Raw genomic sequence first — 20,751 nt, 5'->3', positions numbered from 1 at the left:
GCATCGATTTTCACCGGGTTTTCGAGAAAATGATATGACAGCAGTATGATAATGACGTATTGCTAATAAAAATGGGAGGTGGAAAGGGAGGAATGGTCAAAAACGGGGGGTGACGAACTAGTGGTGGACCGTCGAACTAGTGGTGGGGCACAGTAGGCCATTATACTACGTGGACAGTACAGTAGCGGAGATGGGAAAATAACAGCGAACAAGTGAACCTGCTATCCAGCATCAATCATCACATGTTATAGCGGTTGTAAACTCTACTCAATCAATCATAAGCATTGGGAGTAGTATGTATTCACAGCTTCGCATGTCGAGCCCGAAGCACAGACGGTGGGTCCAGTCCAATCCGATCCTCCGCATTGACCGTACTAAGCAGGTATTTCATCAGCATATGCGTCCGGCATTCGGGCGGCAGAGTTTCAAAGCTTACTTTGGTCTGAGTAGCTGCTGGAGCCGTCGAAGTGGATGTCGCCGTAGCTGTGGTTCCTCCACCGATGTAGCTGTAGTAACTCGACGAATGCGCATCTGAGAGCTCAAGGCCGAAGAAGTTCATCTGATCATGCTCCGTGAAGTTCGATGCAATGTCGGATGGATCAGTGACCGGCGTGTCATCGTTGGCAACGTATGCGAGCAGCTGGAATCCAGCAAGATCACCACTTCCGAGCGAGCCTCCTTCCCACGTGGTACAGTTCTGTGGTCGCGTTTCTGTTATATGACATCCAGTGACTCCTGAAAAATCAGCGAACCTGGCATCTGAAAGAGGCCTTGATGTGCGTGCTGTTGACCATCGTGTCCGGTAGTAGTGTGATCGTAGGCCCGTCGTAAGGTGTCGGCTGAGTATAACCACTGCAGTAGTACCTTTCAGTCTGATGGAATGACGAGGAGAAGACTGGCGACTAACGACGACCACCTGGGGCCAAACATCACTTTGCCGTTGTTTGGCCACATCGTGAATAAAAGACTGTTGGCCATCTGGCCACCCATACTGAGGCCGGTCCAGCCAAAGCTGGCCGGGGCAATAAGTTCTGCAATGAACTCCGTAGCATTTGGTGTACTTCCAGTGGTTAGAGGAGGGAGAACGACTCCAATAGTGATATTGAGAGTGGGGTCCTACAGTATATAGCAATTAGGACCCGTGATATTTTGGATATGGGAAGGTAGAAAGGCAGCGTACTGTATAGCCTTGGTAGCAGATTCCGCTGGAAGAGTCACAGTATGCAGTCGAAGATTGTGCCGAAGCTCTGGCTATAAGAATACATCACTATTGTCAGCGCCTTCACGGTACCTTGAGCTTGCAACAGAAACGAACCGACATATTGAAGGCCGAGCAAAAGGACGATGAAAGCTAGGCCTTTGAAGAACATGTTGGCCATCGAATGTCAAGTTCTTGTGTGCGTTTCGAGAGAGCTGCGATCCCGGAGATTTATACACCTCCAAAATGCAAAAATACACATTAGAAGTTACGCAATTGAGAGGACACTAGCAGATGTCGTCCTCCAAGCTTAATCCGTGGATCAAGCGAAGTAGGAGTCTGTACAAACCAGGAACGGTCAGGCGTTGAGACATAACATCCTATCATATGTGAGAGATTAAACAGATCCTAGAAATAGCTCACGCAGTCCCTGACAGCCGCATGTACGCTCAACGGTTCCACATGTCGTCGACTAAGTAGTGTTGAGGAAAGACGCAAATCCAAAGAATAGGGGCTATGCTGTCCCAGGTCACCTTCTTGATCGGGAAGATATTACGTAACACAAAAAATCCTTTATGCGCTCTCAAGGTGAGGGTCGTGAGCTGCTGAACGCACCTTAACTTGACCAAGGATCTATAGCCGTGAGGTCAATCGCACGTCTCTTCACAACAATGGCCGAAAGCAGAGGAAAGGCATGGCCCCTTGCTGATGCAAACCTGACCAACTCGGTGAGTTCGCCTAGTGCCTTTACACTAAATCTCCGTTCGCTTTCTCACTCCTGGCGCGTGTTCGCAGATCTTGGACCTTGTCCAGCAGGCCGGACAGTACAAGCAGCTAAAAAAAGGTGCTAACGAAGGTACGACGATGTTTCATTGGTCCCAACATCTCCCTGGTTTATCCGTTGAATGGCAACCGTGACGCTCACCGTCTGCTTGTCCAGCTACCAAAACTTTGAACCGTGGTGTTGCGGAGTTCATTGTGCTTACTGCCGATACCGAACCTTTGGAGATCTTACTTCATCTTCCCCTCCTTTGCGAAGAGAAGGTACGCGGCCTGAAGTTTTTAGTCGATGGGCGTTATTTGACTCTCATACCCTACAGAACGTCCCTTACGTCTTCGTTCCCTCCAAAACTGCCCTTGGCCGTGCGTGCAACGTTACCCGCCCTGTAATCGCCGCGAGCGTTACGACTAGCGAGGCGAGAGAGTTGCAGAGTCAAATCAGGACCATTAAGTTGGCCATTGAGAAGCTCATGTACTAGTTGCCTCATCGTACTACTGAATGATAAAATGGGGGCTACCCTGATGTTTGCAAGAAAAATGAATGCTATTCTACAAAGCAGATACAAACGTTTACTAAGGAAACCAAGGGAAACGCCTTATACGAAAGGGCTGCAAGGTCACTTGGGTATATTTTCACGGGCTTGTTGCTTGATGCGTCGCCTTTTCGAAGTGAATCAGCAGCAATTATTGTTGCGGATAACATCAAAGACATACTCATACGCGACTTTGTCATTCCTTTTGCCATGATCAGCCTTCAAAAATCAAGCGCGAAATCGGGTATCATCTTACTTGAACATGGTGTATGCATCGCTCTGAGCGGGGTCATTCACATTAGGATCATCAAGCAGGTCTTGGATTCCCAACAGAACCTGTGTATGATCATCGGATGAAGAACATTCACAACAGAAAAAGTGGCAATACCTGCTTGATGGTGATGGCAGGCTTCCACCCTTTTTCCTCATCAAGGATGGACAAACACACAGTGCCGGAGGGATACACGTTCGGGTGGAAGAGGGGAGGAGTGAACTTGCCTGGTCCACACAGTCAAGGTTCGTTAGATCCCACTGGATAGCATAGTAGCACGCGTCGGTAGATAGGCGCCAGCGGCTTACATTTCGGCGGTTTGGATGGGTAGTCTGTGGATAGCGATGCAGGACAGCGCAGTTGAGCTCAGCTTAGAAATAGATGTAACGATGTATCCGCAGCGCTTACCTTCCGGGAAAACCATGGTAAGCTTGTAGAGGCCGTTCTCCCAAGCCGTCTATGGGCATGGCCACGCATTGTTAATGATGGTGGTGAAACAGGGCGGTGCGGAGGGTTCTGCTCACCCCTTGTTTGCCTGGGATACCGACCTCCCATTCCATCAAGTTCATGGAACCATCTGCTGCCTTCACCGGTTTTGCATAGAAGCCCTGGGGTATATGCGCATCATAATTGCGGAGTTGATGCAACGTGAACAGGGCAGCGGTGATAAAGCACAGGGATGGATGACATGTGTGCGTGTCCAAACGCATGAGCCATGCGATGCGGTAAATCAGGGATGTGGCGAGGAGAAGAGCGAGGAAACAGACGTACGAAAGGATGGTCCTTTCGCCACTGCTTGCGTTCCTCGGCGAGACGTGCTCTGCATATGCCAGACATTGCCAGAATAGAACGAGGTTAGACCGATAGGGACTGGAGTGTGCAGGTACGGCTAGGCTTTTTGCGGTGCGTAAGGCTGAAGACACACGCCTCGGGCGACTTGCTCGGCGTCGCGTGCAATTGAGTTGTCCGTTGGGGCCTTCTGCAGCCGTGCTTGTTCTCTCCGTCTGTTGTGTCGCACTGCCACACAGCGCAGCGGCTTAGTCAGCGGCGGCAGGAAAAGAGCAGGGTTGCCGCCGGAGATTCCTTTTGGGGACATGGTCTGACATGGTCGGGTTGGGGAAGCCCAAGTGTAGCCTAGCGTATGAATCGAAGGTCAGGAGGTCTCGGGTGCTGTCGTATGAGAGCGGTCGCCTGAGCCATGCCCTCCAAGACGACTGTCGCCGTTCTTCGTCGCGTTCCAGAAGTAACCAACACGTTAGTTTCCTGGTTTCATCCATGACACTGCGGCTTCTCTGACCCGGCCAGGAGGAGGACAGCCAAATGCCGCAGCCGCGGGAGCTGTCAAGCGCATGCGCTTATGCGTTTAGTGTGTACCGGCACGGGCACAGTTGACGCCCAATATCACCCGGGTACGGGAGCAGACGTGCTGAACCCGATCGAAAATGGGTGGGGTTCCCTATCCTGATGGTACATATATAAGGACCTGGTTTTTCCGCCTATGGCCCTCACTTCTTCGGAAAGTCTGAACGCCCTCCCACACCTACATTCACAACGTACCACAACTTCCACCCCACCACCGCCACTACCACCATCATGCCTTCTATGACTGCGGCTGAGAAGCAACAATTCACCCTCGAGGTAAGAAGCTTCCCATCACTTGTCATTTTTTTGAGGACTCACGTCCATTTCAGGTATGCAGTATCGTGCGGTCCATCCCTCGCAAGCAAGTCACTTCATGTGGTATGATTTCATTTTTGCTGTCTGAGTGCTGGTCCTGATTATATTTTAGGCCACATTGCCAAGCTTGTTGGTAGACCTAAGTCGGCGCGTCAAGTTAAACTTGGTGAGTGCATATCGAGCATCAAATTTGCAGGCACAGACGTCTGACGTTATCTTTCAGCCGTCGAAATGATGTCACACACATCCTCCAAACTGCCTTGGTATCGCGTCGTTTCGACGTCGGGTATCGTCTCCGCACACGGTTCATCTCGTCAGCAAAGCATACTCGAGAGCGAGGGCGTCGACGTCCGCACTGGATCCTACGGCGAATTAAGAATCGATTTCACTTCCTGCGGCTGGTTCCCTTCACCAGGGGCCTTTCACACAGACTCTGACATAGAGTCCGACTTGGAGGACTGGGCATCATGAACGATAACCTCTGCGACTATTTTCTTTTCTCTCTCTTTTGCTCATGATACCCTGACGACTATTTCATGTATCAAACAATTGCTATCCTTGTGTACTCTTTTTCTGGTAATTTCTCTCGTATCATCACTGTAGACCTCGAATAGGGACTTTGCAGTACTTCACGCACACGTACAACTACACTATCTACTGAAATTTACGAACATCTAAGCAGTAATAGTTGACAATCAATAGCCTTCCCAGTTAAATAGAGTGCACTGAAGGAGTCCTTTTGACAAAGTTAAAAAGCAAGGTATCGGACGATTAGATATCATATCATGCAGCAATGTGCTTGGAGCAGAAGTCGACACAAACACGAGATGTGTGGTAAGTGGAGGTTAAGATATGATGACAATATCCCCTTTGCCATCCTTGAGGACAACAAGCTCACACTCGACCTTCTCGCCTGTGTCCAAGCATAAGACCTCCGTTGGATCAGTCGCGGAGATTTTGATCTGCCGGCGCTCAAAGAACGACCGGCCTAGGACAACGTCGAAATGGGGTTCCTCCGACAGATATACGGGGACAGAGACCATCCTCGACTTGCGTGTCTTGGGCGGCGCGTTGCCATTCTCTCGCTGAATTGTCTCCTCGAGGTCGGAAGCAATGTTCAATGTTATGGGCCATTTTCCAAGGTTTACGAGCCCCCCGTAACCGTAGTAACCCGGTGCTGCATCCGCTGGTATGAAGCCGTTCTTCAGCGCAAACTTGCGGGAGATATAGACATGCCGGTAGCCATTCTTGAGGAGCATGCGCACTGGAAAACAGAGAAGTAAGTTGAAGACCAAAGCCACATGAAACGTGCCAGAAAGTACCATGCTCCACGGGACCGATGCTGCCCATTACAGTGCGTACACCGTTCTCTGAGTGGAAACGTTCGAAGTCTTTTCTGTGCCTGGCAACGCCGGAAAGAGCATCATCGCTGACGGATGGTGCTTTGCTATTTGTCTTTGTTGGCTTTCGTGATTTGGTACTGCGTGCAGAACGTGGTGGAGGGGAGGTGACGCGTGACTGCTGGAAGAGATAATACGACGCATTGCGGTAGTTAGGAGATTCAGGCAGGGGAACCGTGGGGTCGTGAACGTGCAGAGTGACGGGAGGTGCCTCCGCGCTCGAGGTAGATGGTGACTTCTGTCGCCAGACGAAGATAGTGTAGTCGCTGTCTAGACAACACCAGGCCTCAGGATCAGGACAATGGCTTATGGCAGCTGCAGCAAAGGGGCGTACCATCGTCCAGATTCCAGACAGACTCATTCCAGTGATACTTAACCCATCCAGGACCTACGCGCTTTCCGCTGAATTCGCTGCGTCTGCGCGATAGTTTGTCGAAGAGCTGAACGATGTTCTCCTCACTCACTGCAAGCGAACAAATTAGGGTGATTCCATATATGGAGATGCCATACATACACGAGTGTATGAGGGCAAAAGAGGAAGAAGGCGTGTGTACGCTGATAGTTGGGGGAGGTGCAGTCATTGCTGGGTCCGTCTGCATGATTAGGTTCGAGAGGAGAGATGTGAGTGATGGGCTCGTTCTTGTATTCTCCAGCCGCAGTGGTCAGGGGAAGTGGAGCCACTTCGGCGTCTGGTCACGTGGCATAACCGGAGCGGCGATGTCCGTCGGGGGCAGGGCTTTCCAAATTAGTCGACGCGCTTTCTTTCGCTCAGTGACCAAGTAAGAAGCCGAGTTGGTCGTTCAGTGCAGCATGTCGCTGCTTCCGCGCTTAGCGCGTCCGTCCTTCATCCAGAGGAGGGCCTATTCTTCATACTTCTCCTCGAAGACAGGAGGAGGTGGTGGTGGTGGTGGACGCTACTTCACATCCGCAAAACCTCCAAAGCCTGTAGTCTCAGGCAGAGGAGGTGCAAAGGTCGAGAGTTCGTCCTCACCAGCCTCGAAGAACGATGCCTCGGGTTCACCAACTTCTCAATCCAACGATTCTCCCAACACTGCTCAGACGGGTGCCTCTGAAGAGACAGCCAAAGTCCCTACGACGCTCTCCAGTTCGGATGGCCCAACACGTGCTGCCACTGCCAGCGCCAGCAAGACGTCCTCCCCACCCATGAGTCACCAACCACAGCAGCTCGTCATTCCCCCCCATATTTCCCTCAGCATGAACGACCTCAAGACTCACCAATTTTTCTCCCTCCACCGCCCCATGCTCCTTCTGCAGCAACCGACTTCCATGGTCTTTGACTCACCGGATCCATCAATCCCACTTTTCGGCAATAGTCCAAAGGAGCAGAAACTAGCCCAGGACCTCCATTCAAGCTCTCTATTCGGCGAAATTCCAGAGTCCAGCGTTGAGAGCGACGCTGATACTGCGCGCCAGCTTGCCCACTCAATGGTGCTGAACCGCGTTGGTAATGCTATGTCATGGCAGGAGACGCTGCAGAGGCTCGGACTGGACTCGGCTCAGTCTGCAGACACCATTTCCGCCAAGGAGTCGGCAGAGGAATGGATTACCATCCACGCGGACAGCACCAGGAGGAAGAAACGCACGAAGATGAAAAAACATAAGTGAGTACTTAAGCCCCAAGACAGGGCGGGTTGAAACTAATGGCAATTTTCTTTGTACGAAAGGTTGAAGAAGCGGAGAAGAGTGAGTGCTCTCTAAGTCTTTCGGTGACAACGGTGCTAATTTGTCGGCCAGCTTACTCGCATACAACGGCAGAATGCTCGGTAGAGACAGGGTGATGATGCCTGGATCATCGCAACTGTGTTCTTTCTGCTTCTCAATAGCCTCATCTAATGCATAGATGTCCTCAGTGTCTTCTTATAATGAATAGCATTTTCTTCTCCCAGCAATCACTATTCAAGGGCTGTTCTCTAACAAAAATTTTGCTTAAACCTCATCGCGGCTGTACAAAACCATGGATTGCGGACTGAATATCACAGCAGTGCGAGCGTGCATTGCCGATAGCATCCGTTACGCTCGCCAGGTGCGTTCCTGGAGGAGCCGCAATGAGTCCATCCAGTGACTGCACCCGCATTTCTGTCTGGTAAACAATTAGGCACTTCAAAGTCGGTCCATGTAAGTACGATAGCGCTTATACAGGTTAAATCATCGGGCGCTGTGTTTCCATACCCTCACTGCCCCTTTGCGACGTCCCTCGCCCTCCCACTCAAACCCTCCTTTCCAGACCTCACTGTACAACTGCTCTTCGAGGAGGTCTCGTACTCCCTCTTCTGCGAGGAGATCCCCGAACAGGACGAGATACTGTGGCCACTCGTGTCTCCAGTCCATGACCCACGGATTGCCAGCACCATGTGCATCCTTTCCTCCCCCAGACCTGGCAACGAGCGGGCTTCCGGGAATTGAGCTCGGAAAAGGCGAAGGCGGGAAAGAAGGGTCGACCGCGGGCGGAAAATGTTCGCGGATGTATTTCTGGGGTGACTCGAAGAAGATGTCAGTCTGGTCCTTGTAGCTTGCCGTGTGGGTGTCCAAGCTGGCAGTAATTATGGATATGTACGTTAGAAACATCTGCAACCGCGATCAATATCCGGTTGATAAGGGCTTACTTGAGAGGTGGCTCGCAGCCTAGCGCCCACATTTTGCCGTGCTCTGCAAGCTCGGGCCGGTGGAGGTACGCTTGCCACGGCGTTGAGTGACAGGGCATTAGGAAGCCAACGGATTTGAGATCGTCTGCCGGAAGATCACGCAGGTAGGTCATGACCTTGATCTGGCCGGTACAGTGGAAGAAAATGACAAATATTGACGCCGGTATGGTGAGCAAGAGGATGTAAAGATGGCTCTTGCATATAGGCAGGCGAGCAGCATAGCTGCTCACTTTCTTGCCAGTTCTTTGGAGCTGCTTCCGTTGCCCGTCCCAGAGATCGACAAGGGATTTTGAAGCAAACACGTGTAACATTGGTAGTATTGGATGGATGAATCTCCATTCCTTGTGTCCAGCCAGAGAGTATATCGAAACTGTCCACAGCACACAACCTAACAGAATTTTAGCGCTCTGGTTTGAGCCTCGCGTGCTGAGCCACATTCCATGTAACACGAAAGGCAGTGATGTCGTACAGAGGATGGGCAGGCCTTGCGAGAGGTAGTAATGCCATGGACTTGATCCATAAAACAATGACACCGGAGACGCATTGACACAAATGAAGTTGAGAGGAGTGAGAACCCGCATGCCATAGTATGAAGAGTCAACTGCAAATGCAAGAAGCAGCGATGAGATGCTACATAACTTCTTGAGTCGGGCCATCGTTATGACAAGATCAACAACTTACCCAATGATGATTAAGGTACGAAGTACAGAAAAGAAGGCCCTGCTTCTGCGCCTGAGGCGAAACAGGAGTATTCCGTACAAGTAGAACCAAAGGACACCGTTTGTAGGTCTGACGAGGCAGGCTAGTGCTGAGAATAATATACAGAGGTGCGCACTAGGTCTATTGAAAGCATTTAGATCACGTCAAGTATGCAAGAACATGCTTACGGCTCCGGTGCTGACGTTGCAAGGACATGCCAGGGATAATAACTCAAAGCTAGAGTACTGAGGGTTGTTTCTAGAGAGTTAGACAGAGACCGTGACAAAGCCAGGAAGTGAAAGAAGGATGTCATTGATAGAAAGTACTGCGCAAGAGTTATGAACTCGTATGGTTCCTCGAACACGCTCGAAGACTCACAGCCATGGATGCATAGCGGTCCCCGAAGATCTGACGCGCTAAAACGCGTGAGGTCGCGTCGGTTGCTGACGCTAGGAAACCCTGGAGCAGCCTAGGGAGGAAGATCTAACTGGTTGAGAGGCAAGCCAAGAACGAGCAGAAGCCCTCACTCACCACCAGGGAGGGGTGACTCTCGTCCAGTCCAAGAGTCCTGAGTGCCCAGTACACCGGTACGTTCAAGGCCGGAAAGACAAAGCTCCTGATCGGTCGCGGGGAGAGCCACTCCCATGTAAGGTGTCCGTAGCCATAGACCAGTCGATGAGCCGGCTCAAGAGATTGGAAATACTCGTCGGGCTGGAAGAATCCTTGAGTGAGAAGCGCGACGAATGTCCGTAACACGATGTGTAGAGGGATGTACATTAACGTCTGAACGTTCAACGACTCGGACAACCCGCGATTGTCACGGTGAAGCGACTCATCCTGGAGCGCGCTTCGACATACTGATGCCGCGCCGAGCCCCTGCGCCTGAACCAAGTTTTCTGCCAAGCTCTGCCCTATTCGATGGGTGCTTACTCTTCTCTCCAATTTCCCTCATTAAATTTGATACCGGGTAACGCTGAACTACTTACTGATCACGATGTTGAAATATACAAGGCCTTGAATTGAACAAAAAAAACACACATAATTTAGCAACTAACAAGAGGAAACGGGTATCGTAGTAAACCCCTAATGCTACATCCTCTCCGCCTTAAACTTTGAAACTCGCTTTTTGGGGCCGTCATTACTGAGCTGTGGCTCCGGGTCCGAGCGTCGCGAAGATTCCTGCACGCTTGCCGATACAACTGGAGGCCGCGTTGGCCGTGAGGAAGACGACTCTTGGACCGACGACGACACAATAATGGGAGGTCTAGATGGTGTGGATGAGTTTACTGGAGGATTATTCCACGAGAATGCACTTTGTGGCTCTTCCCCACCCACAGGTGAGTCTACAGCTGTTGATGCCGAGGACAAGCACGGCGAATAGGCATTAGTTTTATCGGAGGGTTGCGGATTGCTAGGTGCCAGCAACGAGTCATCAATCGTGAGGCGAGCCGGCTGGACCTTGCTAGACGAACCAGCACCCGAAACAGGGTGGTGATCATGAGAGGTTCCGCTTGTTGGAAGGTCGAAGGTCGAGACTTTTGGCGAGGATCTGATTATATGATTAACAGGAGTTTGAGGAACCCGAGTTAGCAGGTCGACATCCAAGTAATTTTGATCTTTGGTCTTGCCCTTTGCTAGAGGAAGGGGAGACGGCCTGCCTCGAGTTATAGATGTTGAAGGGCTTCTCATCGGAGGTACGAAGTCAGGGCCAGCATTCTGAATTTGACCCTTCTTGAGCATGTCGAGTATATTCGTCGTTGTTTCGTCCTCGGGCTCACTGTCGCTTCCACCCATCAGCTGGCCACCTTCAAGTTTTCCCACCTTAACCGCCTTGCGCACGGCGCTCTGCCCGGAAGCAGGTATCGTAGCGAATCCGATCGACGTCGATGCAGTAGTAGGCGTCGCGGGATTGCTTTCGGACTTGGCTTCGGAAAAACCTGATCGCTCTGCCTTGAAGCGAGAAGTCCCAGACTTGGGCCGACCTGCTAGGGTCGCTTCCAGAGGAACCTCCTGAGGTGAATATTAGATATGTCTCTGCGAGAACGCACATCCTTGATGTCTTACTGGCTGGTCCCACTCATCGTCGTGGGTATGAGATGACATCACTCTGGCGGCCTCAGATCCAACAGCATGCTTCTTCTCGTAATATTCGAGGGCAATCTCCCGTTGATGCCGAGCCGAGTCCCAATCATCCCCGCTATCAATGTCAGGTTCTTCTTCAGAATCATCCTCAGAGTCGTCTTCCTCGCTGGAGTAAGGGGGTTCTTCAGTGGGAGATTCATCGTCAGAATCAGCCTCGTAACTTGGTTCGATGGGGGTGGAGGGCCCTCCGGGGAAACGTTCAACCACCTGCCTCTTCATTGTCGACGACCGATCAGCAGACTTGTCCCATATGCGGTTGGAAGAATGCAGACGTGCAGGCACCACATCCCCCCAGGCAAGCTTAGTGCCACCGTCTTTTTCCTCAGTCCCCTCTGCAAAAGTAACGCTCTTCTTGGGCTTGATAGATTTGTTTTGTAGTTTGGATACCTGTTCTTCGTCGAGGAGTTTCCTCTTGGCCGCTTCTTCTTTCTCTCTCGCTTCTGCGACGTTTTTGAGAAGTGCTTTGCCCATCTTTTTATGCATTTCTTTGGTAGCCTTCAGTTGTTCGATCTCGGCTTTAGATTCCTCTTTGCGCTTCTCTATGACCTTCCTTCGTCGTTCCTCCTCGTCGGCCTCTTCCTTTGAATGTTCAGCACGCTCCTCTTCTTCGAGCAGGTCGAGTAGACGTTCACGTTCGATTCTGCGGCTTTCACGCTCTTCGGGCGAGAGGGTGTGAAGTGGCAACAAGTCGGGTCCATCTGTGATATTGTCATCCTGTGGCGAGTCTGTGGTAACGGACTGGCCGACAGGCTCCGTTATATCTACAATTGGGAGACCATCTTCGTTAACGAGCTTCACGTCTGCCTGAGCGTTGCAGTGTAGGAAGATAGGGGCGAACGCACCTGAGTTGTTCCACGATTTGCACCATGTTTCCCATCGTCGCCGCCTAGTATTTCGTCGACTTTGGAGGAAAGCTTTTGCAATTGTTCTTGGCTGAGCTTTCCGTTTATTGAATCAGATGGGTTGGAAAGCGAGTTAAAGAGAGCCTGGAGCGCTGTAAAGACCAGTGAACAGGCACATCAGACAAAGATAAACCATTCTAAACCTTCTGTTTTACTGTCGTTGAGATCCTTGATGTTGGCCATGCTGCACGTTGCAGTGCACGCCCAAGCCAGGTTGTGGTACTGACAAGCTCCGCTTTCGAAATTTCCCCAAATCTCCTTCCAGACATCTGTGGCTGTGTTTGACGCTCTCATATGTGCACACGTGACCATGATCTCTTTTTCAATAGATCAAAAGCTTCTTCACAGCGCTAATAGCTCACCAGAACTGCCTGCCCCTGGCTCACTTTTCGGACCCTTCGCAGCATGGTTGTCGCACACCCAGAGCCCATTTCCACCGTATCTCGCAAAAAGACACGCAGAAGTCAGGGCAAAAAGAAGGCCAAATCCGCTGATGGCCTCACTAGCCTCTCTACAGGTCACTTGGATCAGGATATGGAACCAATAGCTTCAGCAGAAGCTCCTGCAGACGATGATGAACTCATGATAGATTCGGATCCTACGGCGCTGGTTCAGCCATCTGCAGTACCTACTTTTCCTGCCCTTGATCCATCCGCACAACGAACTCTCCTCAAATCAGAAACACGGCGCATTCCTATACCACCACACCGGATGACACCTATCAAAAAAGAATGGGTCAACATCTTCAGCCCACTTACGGAGATGCTGGGTCTTCAAGTCCGGATGAATGTTCAGCGGAGATCCGTGGAGATCCGAGTAAGTCTTCGATATCCCAAGTGGCGGCTTGCCGCGTTCTGTCAGTCTAATCTCTCTAGACATCAAAACATACAAAAGATATCGGTGCATTGCAAAAGGGGGCAGATTTTGTTAAGGCATTTGCATTGGGCTTCGACGTCAACGTGTGGTTATTCTTTCCTCGAATCGCTATCTTTACCCAGATCTTTCTCCTCAGGATGCTATTGCCCTCCTTCGGTTAGATGATCTATACCTCGACTCATTCGAGATTAAGGACGTCAAAACACTCCAAGGCGATCACCTCGCCCGTGCCATTGGTCAGGACTTCCATCACACCTTCGTATCCAGTGTGCTGATGTATAGCTTTAGGTCGAATAGCAGGACAGGATGGCAAGACCAAGTTTACGATTGAAAACGCGAGCCGGACACGCATTGTCCTCGCTGACACGTAAGTTGGGGTACTTTCCTCGCCAAACTTTCGCTCATGATACAATAGGAAAATACATATTATGGGCTCCTTCCAAAATATTAAAATTGCACGAGATGCCATTGTTTCTCTCATCTTGGGATCGCCACCTGGAAAAGTATACGCTGGGCTTAGAACGGTAGCCAGCCGTATGAAGCAGCGGGCACTGTAACAGATTGGGTTTTACGCACGCGGGTGTGTTTCACAATTATATGGACTATTTTAATATGCATTCGATATGAACGAGATGATACGTATGCATCTATAGGAAGGCATTCAAGTTCAGGGTACATCAAGATCATGGACAAAGGTATAAAACATGTTAGACTGTAGGTGCATGTTGTCCAGCAACAGAAGTACGGAGTGTGATATTTGGTTAGTCTTGTTTCCTCTTTCCAGTATGTTTTCTCGAAGCCTCGTATTGATCCACAGCGGTCTTCCTCAATAAACTGCTAATAGTGAGATGACTCGGACGCAAGGTTCGACAGGATCACCTACTTATCCCAAGCCTCGTGGTCAACTTCTGGCCCAGTACCGTCTCCAACCATAATCTGAACCCCGGCGCTGGGCACACCATCTACCAGAACATAGATAAAGCCAGGTCCTGGAGGGTAGACTTTGGCATTCGGAGGCCCTATCACGGTTAACGTCTTCCCGTCATTCTGCAGACTTGCAGTCAGACGGACAAGGCGAGAGTTAGCGTGTACGCCATGCGTGACAAATCCCAGGTCCATTAGCGCCACTGGCGAAGACTTATCAGGCACATAAAGTACAAGACTCAACATCGGTCATACCTTCAATTGCCTGCCCAGTGCCTACGGCTAGCTGCAGCCCTAGCTCAATGTGCACCCCAAAATCAAGCTTAGCGGGATGGTTCATGATACGTGGGCGGGCTTGTGACATGTAAGGAGGTGCGATCCACTCAACTCGATACTCGGTGCCATACGCGATTTCACTCCTGTCGAGGTTAGGATTGCTTCCAGCAATCATGATGTCGCCACTGGGAGTCAGCGTAGCCACAGAGTGATACAACCTCGGGATCAGACTCGAGGGCATACCGGCAGAGGAGAACCTCTGCCCCTTGGGCGCTGCCGGATCGTAAAGGACAGGGCTGAGGATAGGATTATCAGCGTTAGACTGGCCGACTCTGTCGATGACATTGCCGTATCCTGCCATACCAGTCCCTCCACCATTAACGATCAGTATTTGTCCTGTGGGAAGCAGGACAGCGTCGGGCATGACACGGGCTTCGGGCAGTAATTCGACTTCCCACCCTGCGGCAATCCCATCGTCAGAAAGAACCATTCGCGAGCATTGGTTTGACGCAGAGTCTTGAGAAGAGATCTCGTAGCTGGCTTTCTGGTCATCGATGGTGGAGCCACCGCAAAGGAGAACCTCAGGCGTGTAATCGTTGGAAGGAGACAGTGGCAAGAGTAAGCTGGTGCCTGCCATGGGGTAGGTTATCCGGACACCGTTAGGTAGCTGAGGTAGCCTTTGTTCTTTGTTGTCTCTCCAACTATAGATCATTGCGTCACGGTTAGCTGCCATGAAGATCCTATCGTCTGGCAGAGCGAAAGCGATGGGGAACAGATTGGAATTCAGCGTGTCCATGAGGAAAGGAAGGGGGATCGATAATCCCTTCGAACCGTGAATCGATTTTGGGGGCCAGTACTCAACGGTTGGGTTATTGACGGTTGCATTGTTGATCCACCCGCCTTTCTTGGACCCACCGATAACCATAGCGCTGCCATCAGAAATGCGCAAGACCGTAGGATACCACCGAGGGCTGGTCATGCGGACACGAGCGTGATCTTCGTAGATTTCGCACTCTCCCGCCGACTCAGATAGACAAGGATGGAAAAGTCTGATAGCTTGGAGTCCATCCACGTCACCAAAGTCTGCAGCTGATGTATGATCCTCAACAACAGGATTGCCACCGACGTTTACCAAAGTTCCATTGCCAAGGAAAGAGCCCCCAGCACAGAAGGAGTTAGATCCTACTCGAAGCGGTCGGACTGCGTGCGTCTTAAGGTTGTACAAGGCAGCCCAAGCTGGATGGCCGTCGACTGTCAAAGGATTATGCTCGACTTTATCGATGATTAGCGCGTGAGAACTTGAGATGATGGCAAGCTGCATTGCTGCAACTCCAGTAGACCCTTGTTGTGTCATGCGCCATGAGGATCCTTCGGTTGACGATCCAGATGGACGCTCGAGGGTATTCATTACAAAGGCTTCTTGCTTGGTCTGGGGCCCAGGGCCTTGGGTTACAACAAAAGCATCAACATCAATGACGGCATGACCGCGTCTGCCATGGCCATGTGCGGTATTCACTATTTTGATGGTATGCTTTCCATTAGGTAGGCCAAACTTCCAGTAGAGTCGCTGTTGCTTGTGAGAAGATCGGCTCCAGGCATTGACATCTCTATCTCTCTTGCCATCAATGTAAACGCGAGCTACACCGTGCATGCGATCCATGTTTCCGAACCACTCAATACCAGTGCCAGTAAAGGTCAGGCTTGCCGATGCACGAGGTGCAGACGTCCAGCGGAGTGTCCTGTCGACGAACTGTACAGAATAAGAGTCCATCCAGTGACCAGAGTAGCGGATCAGTGGAGAAGACGAATCATAGCTTTTTGCACCAGGCGGGACGTAATATGGATAGAAACGGCCAGGAACGTCCGAACCCGGAGAAACATGTCCATTCCATGCAGATTCATGAGAGTTGGATCCAGAGGCGAGACCATAGGTCATAAAAAGAAAGGACAAGAAGGAACGTAGATGCATAAGCGAACAGAGGTCCGTAGGATGAGACAAACGTGGCGGTAAGAACAAAGAAGGGGTTAATAAGCCAACATCAACAAACCTTCCAGGTCACGACCAAATCACGCAGCCTCTACGCGTCAAGATCACATGAGCTGACTTTCAAACGAATTGAAGCATCCCTTAGAAGACTGAAGGTGTTATGATCAGATCAAGTCTATAAAATCTCTATTCAAAGCTGCCCAGGACCAGGAATGATAAAGATACGGTAGATACTTATATAACAATTAGGGCTACAGCTGATCATGTTACGATAATCGGGCTCATTTATTGACGTTCCAAGTGTTATGCAAACCTACAGTGTCATCTACGCTCATGGGCGACGAGCCCACAACACTTGTAGTCAGGTCTTGGGCTCGTCCGCCGCCACCCTTTCCATCTTGAGCACCGAGTTCGCCAACGAGAACCATGTTCTTGACATTATCCGCCCTCAAAGACTCTAGGTGTTGCAGATACTCTTCTGTCACCCCTCCAGTAACGTACTCGCCAGTAAAGACAGAGCAATCGAACGTCGAGATCGACTGATTGAATTGGCGCACGGAAGCCACGAGATCAGGCAATGTCTGGAAGATGACGAGGTCAGCACCAATGGCCTGAGCTATCTCTTCAGTATTCCGGCCGTGGGCAACTAGCTCCATACGAGACGGCATATCGATACCGTACACGTTGGAATATCTGATCAAGTGCCGCAATGAGCACTATTGTCACAACGGCCCTGAGCTACACTTACCTGATCGGAGGCGCGCAGCTCGCCACTATCACCTTCTTCGCTCCAACATCTTTGGCCATTTGGATGATCTCGCGAGATGTCGTCCCACGCACTATAGAGTCTGCGTAGAAAATGAGTAGGTCAAGTCTTTCCTTCGCGCAGACAAGACAGCTTACCATCAACGAGAAGGACGTTCTTGTCTGCAAATTCCAACGCCATGGCGTTGAGCTTCCGTCGTACGTTCTTTTTCCTATTGTAAAGCACGGGTGAGATTATCGTGTGATAGCAGAAGGCGAATAGACCCACCTCATTTGTTGCCCTGGCATGATGAAGGTACGCCCAACATATCGGTTTTTGATAAACCCTTCGCGATATGGTAGGTTGAGTTTTTGTGCAAGGTTTAGGGCCGCCACCCGGGATGTGTCCGGGACCTGTGTATAATATCGTACTCGCACCGACGTATGCAGAAAAGTGGGCGTACGGGAATAACCACATCCACCGAAATATTCTGCTCTTTCAGCACTTTCTCCACCTCAGCAGCTAGGGCATCGCCCATAGCCATACGGCTTCGGTAGACGCTGATTCCATCCAGGACCGAGTCGGGACGGGCAAAGTATACGAACTCGAAGATATCTGGAGCAAAGGTCGCGGGTTGCGCAACTATACGCCTTGATACGCTACTCCGAGTGATAATGATTGCCTCGCCTTGACTCACAAGTATGAACAACAGTCAACTCTTTCCATGGGATCTACATACCTGGTTTGACATCCTCCCACTCAGAGAAACCTCCGGCATCGGCGACAATGCTTTCACTTGCAAAAAGGTAATCTTTTCCGGTACCACTTTTTCGAGAAGCCATCCCAAGAGGCCGGATGCCGTTAGGGTCCCGGAAGGCAATGATACCAAAGCCTGCAAGCATGGCAGTGCACGCGTATGCACCTGTGCATTCCTTCATGAGACCGCCAATAGCAGTGAATATATCCTCCTCGTTGATTCGAAATTTCCCCGTCTGCTGCAGGTTGTTGGCGAACAGATTTAGGAGAAGTTCAGAATCTGACGAGGTATTTATGTGTCGGTGTGCAGTGGCATCCATGAAATGCAGCAAGGATGCGCTGTCTATCAAGTTTCCATTCTACAGCTTGTTTAGTCAACATTTCGTTGAACACGGCGCAAAGATAAATCGCACATGTGCGAGAACGATACCATACGGCGAGTTGACGTAGAAAGGTTGTGCCTCGGCATGGTTGGAGCTACCGGCGGTGGGATACCTTACTAGGCGGAAGTGAGCGCTACATATCCCAAGCCGATGACCATACATACCATGCCCGATCCCCATACCGCCTGTGAGTCGCGATATTGATGTCTCGTCGAACACATCTCTAACCATGCCATTGGCTTTGCATTGGTAAAAGCGGCCTTTGTGGCCGCAAGTCACAATACCACAAGCATCTTGACCCCTGTGCTGGAGTAGTGAGAGACCCTCGCATATTTCTGGAGCTGCGTCCACTGATGGATCGTGCAGAAGAAGACCTAAAACACCACACACTGGGTCAAATCCATCAGCGATGCGCGAGCTTGACTGGAGTGAGGAACTTACTGATATTAAGAAGGAACGAACGTGGTGGAACGACAAATGAGAGTGCGGATAAGCTTGGCTCTTGATGGGTTTTTGCTGAAAGAATCTTTTCCAACACCCTACCAACGTGCGCTGTCCCTTTCGCCGATCCGGTCTGCATCTCTCCGATAATCTCAAATCTTTCCGCGCCGTGGCGGTTCGGGGCTCGGACTCGGACCTTTTGGTCTGGTTCCAACTTTATTTACAGATGTGCCTGCATTCCTCTGCATTCACTCTGCGTTGGTCCGGCGCTGAAGAGAAACCCGCAGGCATCGAGAAACTTCCCAAAACAGGTTACTTTAACAAGCTATTGCACACGTGCACAACTTTCAGCGAAATACGCGGTTGAACGCAGTCGTATTCTGTACTACTAGGTAATATATGAATAGCAGTAAGTATAGGTGATATGTGGTATCGGGAGAAATAATCGATCCGATAGTCGCGATGTAGCAGCCATCTCGAAGGGCCAGCTAATGTCATCGATGCCGATATATGATTACATGTCGTGCGGCGTGATCGTCTAAGCGGTTAAATGCTTGCAATAATATATAGCGGAAGGATGAACTTCCGATGCCAGTTGTGTTTTACGAAACTCCAGGATTCCCTGTGAAAAAGAATGGACAGAAGCAAAGCGTCTAGAGGACGAGCTGCTTTGGCTTCTCCCAAGTGTAGTTGGGGTTGCCGAAATGACCGTAAGAGGCGGTCTTGAGGTATCTGGGCTGCTGGAGCTCAAGCGCACGCACTACAATCTATCAATACAGCGCTGTCAAGTACATGACGACAACGTACCCATAACACCAGGACGGAGGTCCCAGTTCTTCTTAATGACCTCAACGAGTTCCAGGTCTGACTTAGTACCAGTACCATAGCTGTCAACATGGACCGAGAGGGGCTCGGCAACACCGATAGCGTAGGAAAGCTGAACAAGAGCGCGGCGAGCAAGGCCAGCAGACACCAAGGACTTGGCTTCGATATAATCAACAATGTGGTCATGGTTTCGATTGAACTATATACTCACCAATCCAACGGGCGGTGTAAGCAGCCGAGCGGTCAACCTTGGAGAAGTCCTTGCCGGAGAAGGCACCCCCACCGTGGGCACCCCAACCACCGTACGTGTCGACGATAATTTTGCGACCCGTCAAACCGGCATCACCCTGAGGGCCACCAATAACAAAGCGGCCGGAGGGTTGAATCTACCAAAACATAAGTCCATACTCCCCGCGAGAAAATGAAGATTCGTACGTGGTAGACAGTCCGCTCGTCCAGAAGGTTGGCAGGGATGGTGGACTTGATGATTTTCTCCATGATCTCTTCGCGAAGCTTCTCAGTAGAAATCTCCTCAGCGTGCTGCGTGGAAATAACGATGGTATCGATACGAAGGGGGATAGTGGCACCGCCCTCCTTCTTGTACTCAACGGTGACCTGAGTCTTGGAGTCAGGGCGGAGCCAGCCAAGAAGACCGGACCGGCGAGCAGTGGCCATCGCAGCGTTGAGTTTGTGAGCGAGCATGATGGTAAGGGGCATGCGCTCCTCGGTCTCATCGGTAGCATAGCCAAACATGATACCCTGATCACCAGCACCCATGGCCTCCAGTGAGCCGTGGTCAAGACCCTGAGCAATATCCGGGGACTGCTGCTCAATGGCAACGAGGATGTTGCAAGTCTTGTAGTCGAAACCCTTCGACGAATCGTCGTAACCGATCTGCTTGATGGTGTTGCGAATGACGGACTGATAGTCAATCTGAGCCTTGGTGGTTATTTCGCCAAAGACCATGATCATGCCCGTCTTGGTTGCGGTCTCACAAGCAACCTTCGAGAACGGGTCTTGCGCCAGGCAAGCATCAAGCTATACGGATGGTGATGGTGAGCTTTCTGTGGTAAATATGATAGACGGAGACGTACGATAGCATCGGAGACCTGGTCACAGATCTTATCTGTTGCCAAAATATTAAACACGCAAGCCGAGGTAGGATGTATGGGGTACTCACCGGGGTGACCCTCACCAACAGACTCGGACGTGAAGAGGAAGTGACCGGGAGGAAGGACGGACATTTTGAATCGTAATGGAGACGGAGAGGTAT

At 50.8% G+C, this 20,751-nt stretch overlaps 12 protein-coding genes across 12 annotated transcripts; 4 read left to right on the top strand and 8 right to left on the bottom strand.

Annotated features, from left to right (window-relative positions):
• Positions 1-89: 89 nt before the first annotated feature.
• CONPUDRAFT_79664 (carbohydrate-binding module family 1 protein) lies at positions 90-1,447 on the bottom strand. Its single transcript, XM_007766061.1, has 6 exons — positions 1,316-1,447; positions 1,181-1,251; positions 908-1,116; positions 753-852; positions 437-697; positions 90-374 (listed from the first exon to the last, which is right to left on the bottom strand). The coding sequence occupies exons 1-6, from the start codon at positions 1,368-1,370 to the stop codon at positions 276-278; spliced, it is 795 nt and encodes a 264-aa protein (XP_007764251.1). The 5' UTR covers positions 1,371-1,447; the 3' UTR covers positions 90-275.
• A 371-nt stretch (positions 1,448-1,818) lies between these two features.
• Positions 1,819-2,481, top strand: CONPUDRAFT_117225 (L30e-like protein). Its single transcript, XM_007766404.1, has 4 exons — positions 1,819-1,926; positions 1,994-2,054; positions 2,139-2,242; positions 2,299-2,481. The coding sequence occupies exons 1-4, from the start codon at positions 1,870-1,872 to the stop codon at positions 2,455-2,457; spliced, it is 381 nt and encodes a 126-aa protein (XP_007764594.1). The 5' UTR covers positions 1,819-1,869; the 3' UTR covers positions 2,458-2,481.
• CONPUDRAFT_117220 (ubiquitin-conjugating enzyme 9) lies at positions 2,477-4,104 on the bottom strand. Its single transcript, XM_007766403.1, has 8 exons — positions 3,554-4,104; positions 3,307-3,390; positions 3,191-3,239; positions 3,091-3,114; positions 2,900-3,009; positions 2,768-2,847; positions 2,693-2,713; positions 2,477-2,638 (listed from the first exon to the last, which is right to left on the bottom strand). The coding sequence occupies exons 1-8, from the start codon at positions 3,617-3,619 to the stop codon at positions 2,596-2,598; spliced, it is 477 nt and encodes a 158-aa protein (XP_007764593.1). The 5' UTR covers positions 3,620-4,104; the 3' UTR covers positions 2,477-2,595.
• A 466-nt stretch (positions 4,105-4,570) lies between these two features.
• On the top strand, positions 4,571-4,930 carry CONPUDRAFT_47341 (uncharacterized protein; the record flags this gene model as incomplete). The annotated part of the gene is made up of 2 exons (XM_007765816.1): positions 4,571-4,625; positions 4,683-4,930. Coding segments are annotated over 2 exons (303 nt in total), but the record flags the coding sequence as incomplete, so codon positions are not given.
• Positions 4,931-5,304: 374 nt separating this feature from the next.
• CONPUDRAFT_87438 (uncharacterized protein) lies at positions 5,305-6,440 on the bottom strand (the record flags this gene model as incomplete). The annotated part of the gene is made up of 4 exons (XM_007766402.1): positions 5,305-5,723; positions 5,782-6,129; positions 6,194-6,322; positions 6,374-6,440. 4 exons carry the CDS (start codon positions 6,438-6,440, stop codon positions 5,305-5,307), a joined length of 963 nt encoding a protein of 320 aa, XP_007764592.1.
• Positions 6,441-6,617: 177 nt separating this feature from the next.
• CONPUDRAFT_141735 (uncharacterized protein) lies at positions 6,618-8,020 on the top strand. Its single transcript, XM_007766401.1, has 3 exons — positions 6,618-7,481; positions 7,545-7,563; positions 7,615-8,020. The coding sequence occupies exons 1-3, from the start codon at positions 6,670-6,672 to the stop codon at positions 7,645-7,647; spliced, it is 864 nt and encodes a 287-aa protein (XP_007764591.1). The 5' UTR covers positions 6,618-6,669; the 3' UTR covers positions 7,648-8,020.
• CONPUDRAFT_162248 (glycosyltransferase family 22 protein) lies at positions 7,970-10,049 on the bottom strand. The gene is made up of 6 exons (XM_007766400.1): positions 9,753-10,049; positions 9,600-9,704; positions 9,410-9,546; positions 9,204-9,362; positions 8,484-9,152; positions 7,970-8,410 (listed from the first exon to the last, which is right to left on the bottom strand). The coding sequence occupies exons 1-6, from the start codon at positions 9,996-9,998 to the stop codon at positions 8,026-8,028; spliced, it is 1,701 nt and encodes a 566-aa protein (XP_007764590.1). The 5' UTR covers positions 9,999-10,049; the 3' UTR covers positions 7,970-8,025.
• A 185-nt stretch (positions 10,050-10,234) lies between these two features.
• CONPUDRAFT_162247 (uncharacterized protein) lies at positions 10,235-12,478 on the bottom strand. The gene is made up of 4 exons (XM_007766399.1): positions 12,409-12,478; positions 12,206-12,357; positions 11,286-12,155; positions 10,235-11,231 (listed from the first exon to the last, which is right to left on the bottom strand). Exons 1-4 carry the CDS (start codon positions 12,446-12,448, stop codon positions 10,311-10,313), a joined length of 1,983 nt encoding a protein of 660 aa, XP_007764589.1. The 5' UTR covers positions 12,449-12,478; the 3' UTR covers positions 10,235-10,310.
• Positions 12,479-12,847: 369 nt separating this feature from the next.
• CONPUDRAFT_48611 (uncharacterized protein) lies at positions 12,848-13,698 on the top strand (the record flags this gene model as incomplete). The annotated part of the gene is made up of 5 exons (XM_007765900.1): positions 12,848-13,081; positions 13,141-13,224; positions 13,278-13,377; positions 13,430-13,508; positions 13,557-13,698. 5 exons carry the CDS (start codon positions 12,848-12,850, stop codon positions 13,696-13,698), a joined length of 639 nt encoding a protein of 212 aa, XP_007764090.1.
• Positions 13,699-13,900: 202 nt separating this feature from the next.
• On the bottom strand, positions 13,901-16,310 carry CONPUDRAFT_117204 (uncharacterized protein; the record flags this gene model as incomplete). The annotated part of the gene is made up of 3 exons (XM_007767021.1): positions 13,901-13,975; positions 14,025-14,268; positions 14,321-16,310. The coding sequence occupies 3 exons, from the start codon at positions 16,308-16,310 to the stop codon at positions 13,903-13,905; spliced, it is 2,307 nt and encodes a 768-aa protein (XP_007765211.1).
• Positions 16,311-16,488: 178 nt separating this feature from the next.
• Positions 16,489-18,792, bottom strand: CONPUDRAFT_134782 (amidophosphoribosyltransferase; the record flags this gene model as incomplete). The annotated part of the gene is made up of 9 exons (XM_007766398.1): positions 16,489-17,021; positions 17,077-17,176; positions 17,232-17,305; positions 17,362-17,486; positions 17,537-17,760; positions 17,813-18,188; positions 18,243-18,328; positions 18,377-18,601; positions 18,654-18,792. 9 exons carry the CDS (start codon positions 18,790-18,792, stop codon positions 16,610-16,612), a joined length of 1,761 nt encoding a protein of 586 aa, XP_007764588.1. The 3' UTR covers positions 16,489-16,609.
• Positions 18,793-19,306: 514 nt separating this feature from the next.
• On the bottom strand, positions 19,307-20,722 carry CONPUDRAFT_49170 (methionine adenosyltransferase; the record flags this gene model as incomplete). The annotated part of the gene is made up of 6 exons (XM_007765944.1): positions 19,307-19,420; positions 19,468-19,637; positions 19,690-19,864; positions 19,914-20,516; positions 20,573-20,604; positions 20,659-20,722. 6 exons carry the CDS (start codon positions 20,720-20,722, stop codon positions 19,307-19,309), a joined length of 1,158 nt encoding a protein of 385 aa, XP_007764134.1.
• Between the last annotated feature and the right edge of the window lie 29 nt (positions 20,723-20,751).

Source organism: Coniophora puteana (assembly GCF_000271625.1).
Source record: "Coniophora puteana RWD-64-598 SS2 unplaced genomic scaffold CONPUscaffold_2, whole genome shotgun sequence".
In the NCBI taxonomy this organism is placed as follows: Eukaryota; Fungi; Basidiomycota; class Agaricomycetes; order Boletales; family Coniophoraceae; genus Coniophora; species Coniophora puteana.
The sequence above is the reverse complement of the archived record's forward strand: the minus strand, read 5'-3'. Positions and strand labels throughout refer to the sequence as shown.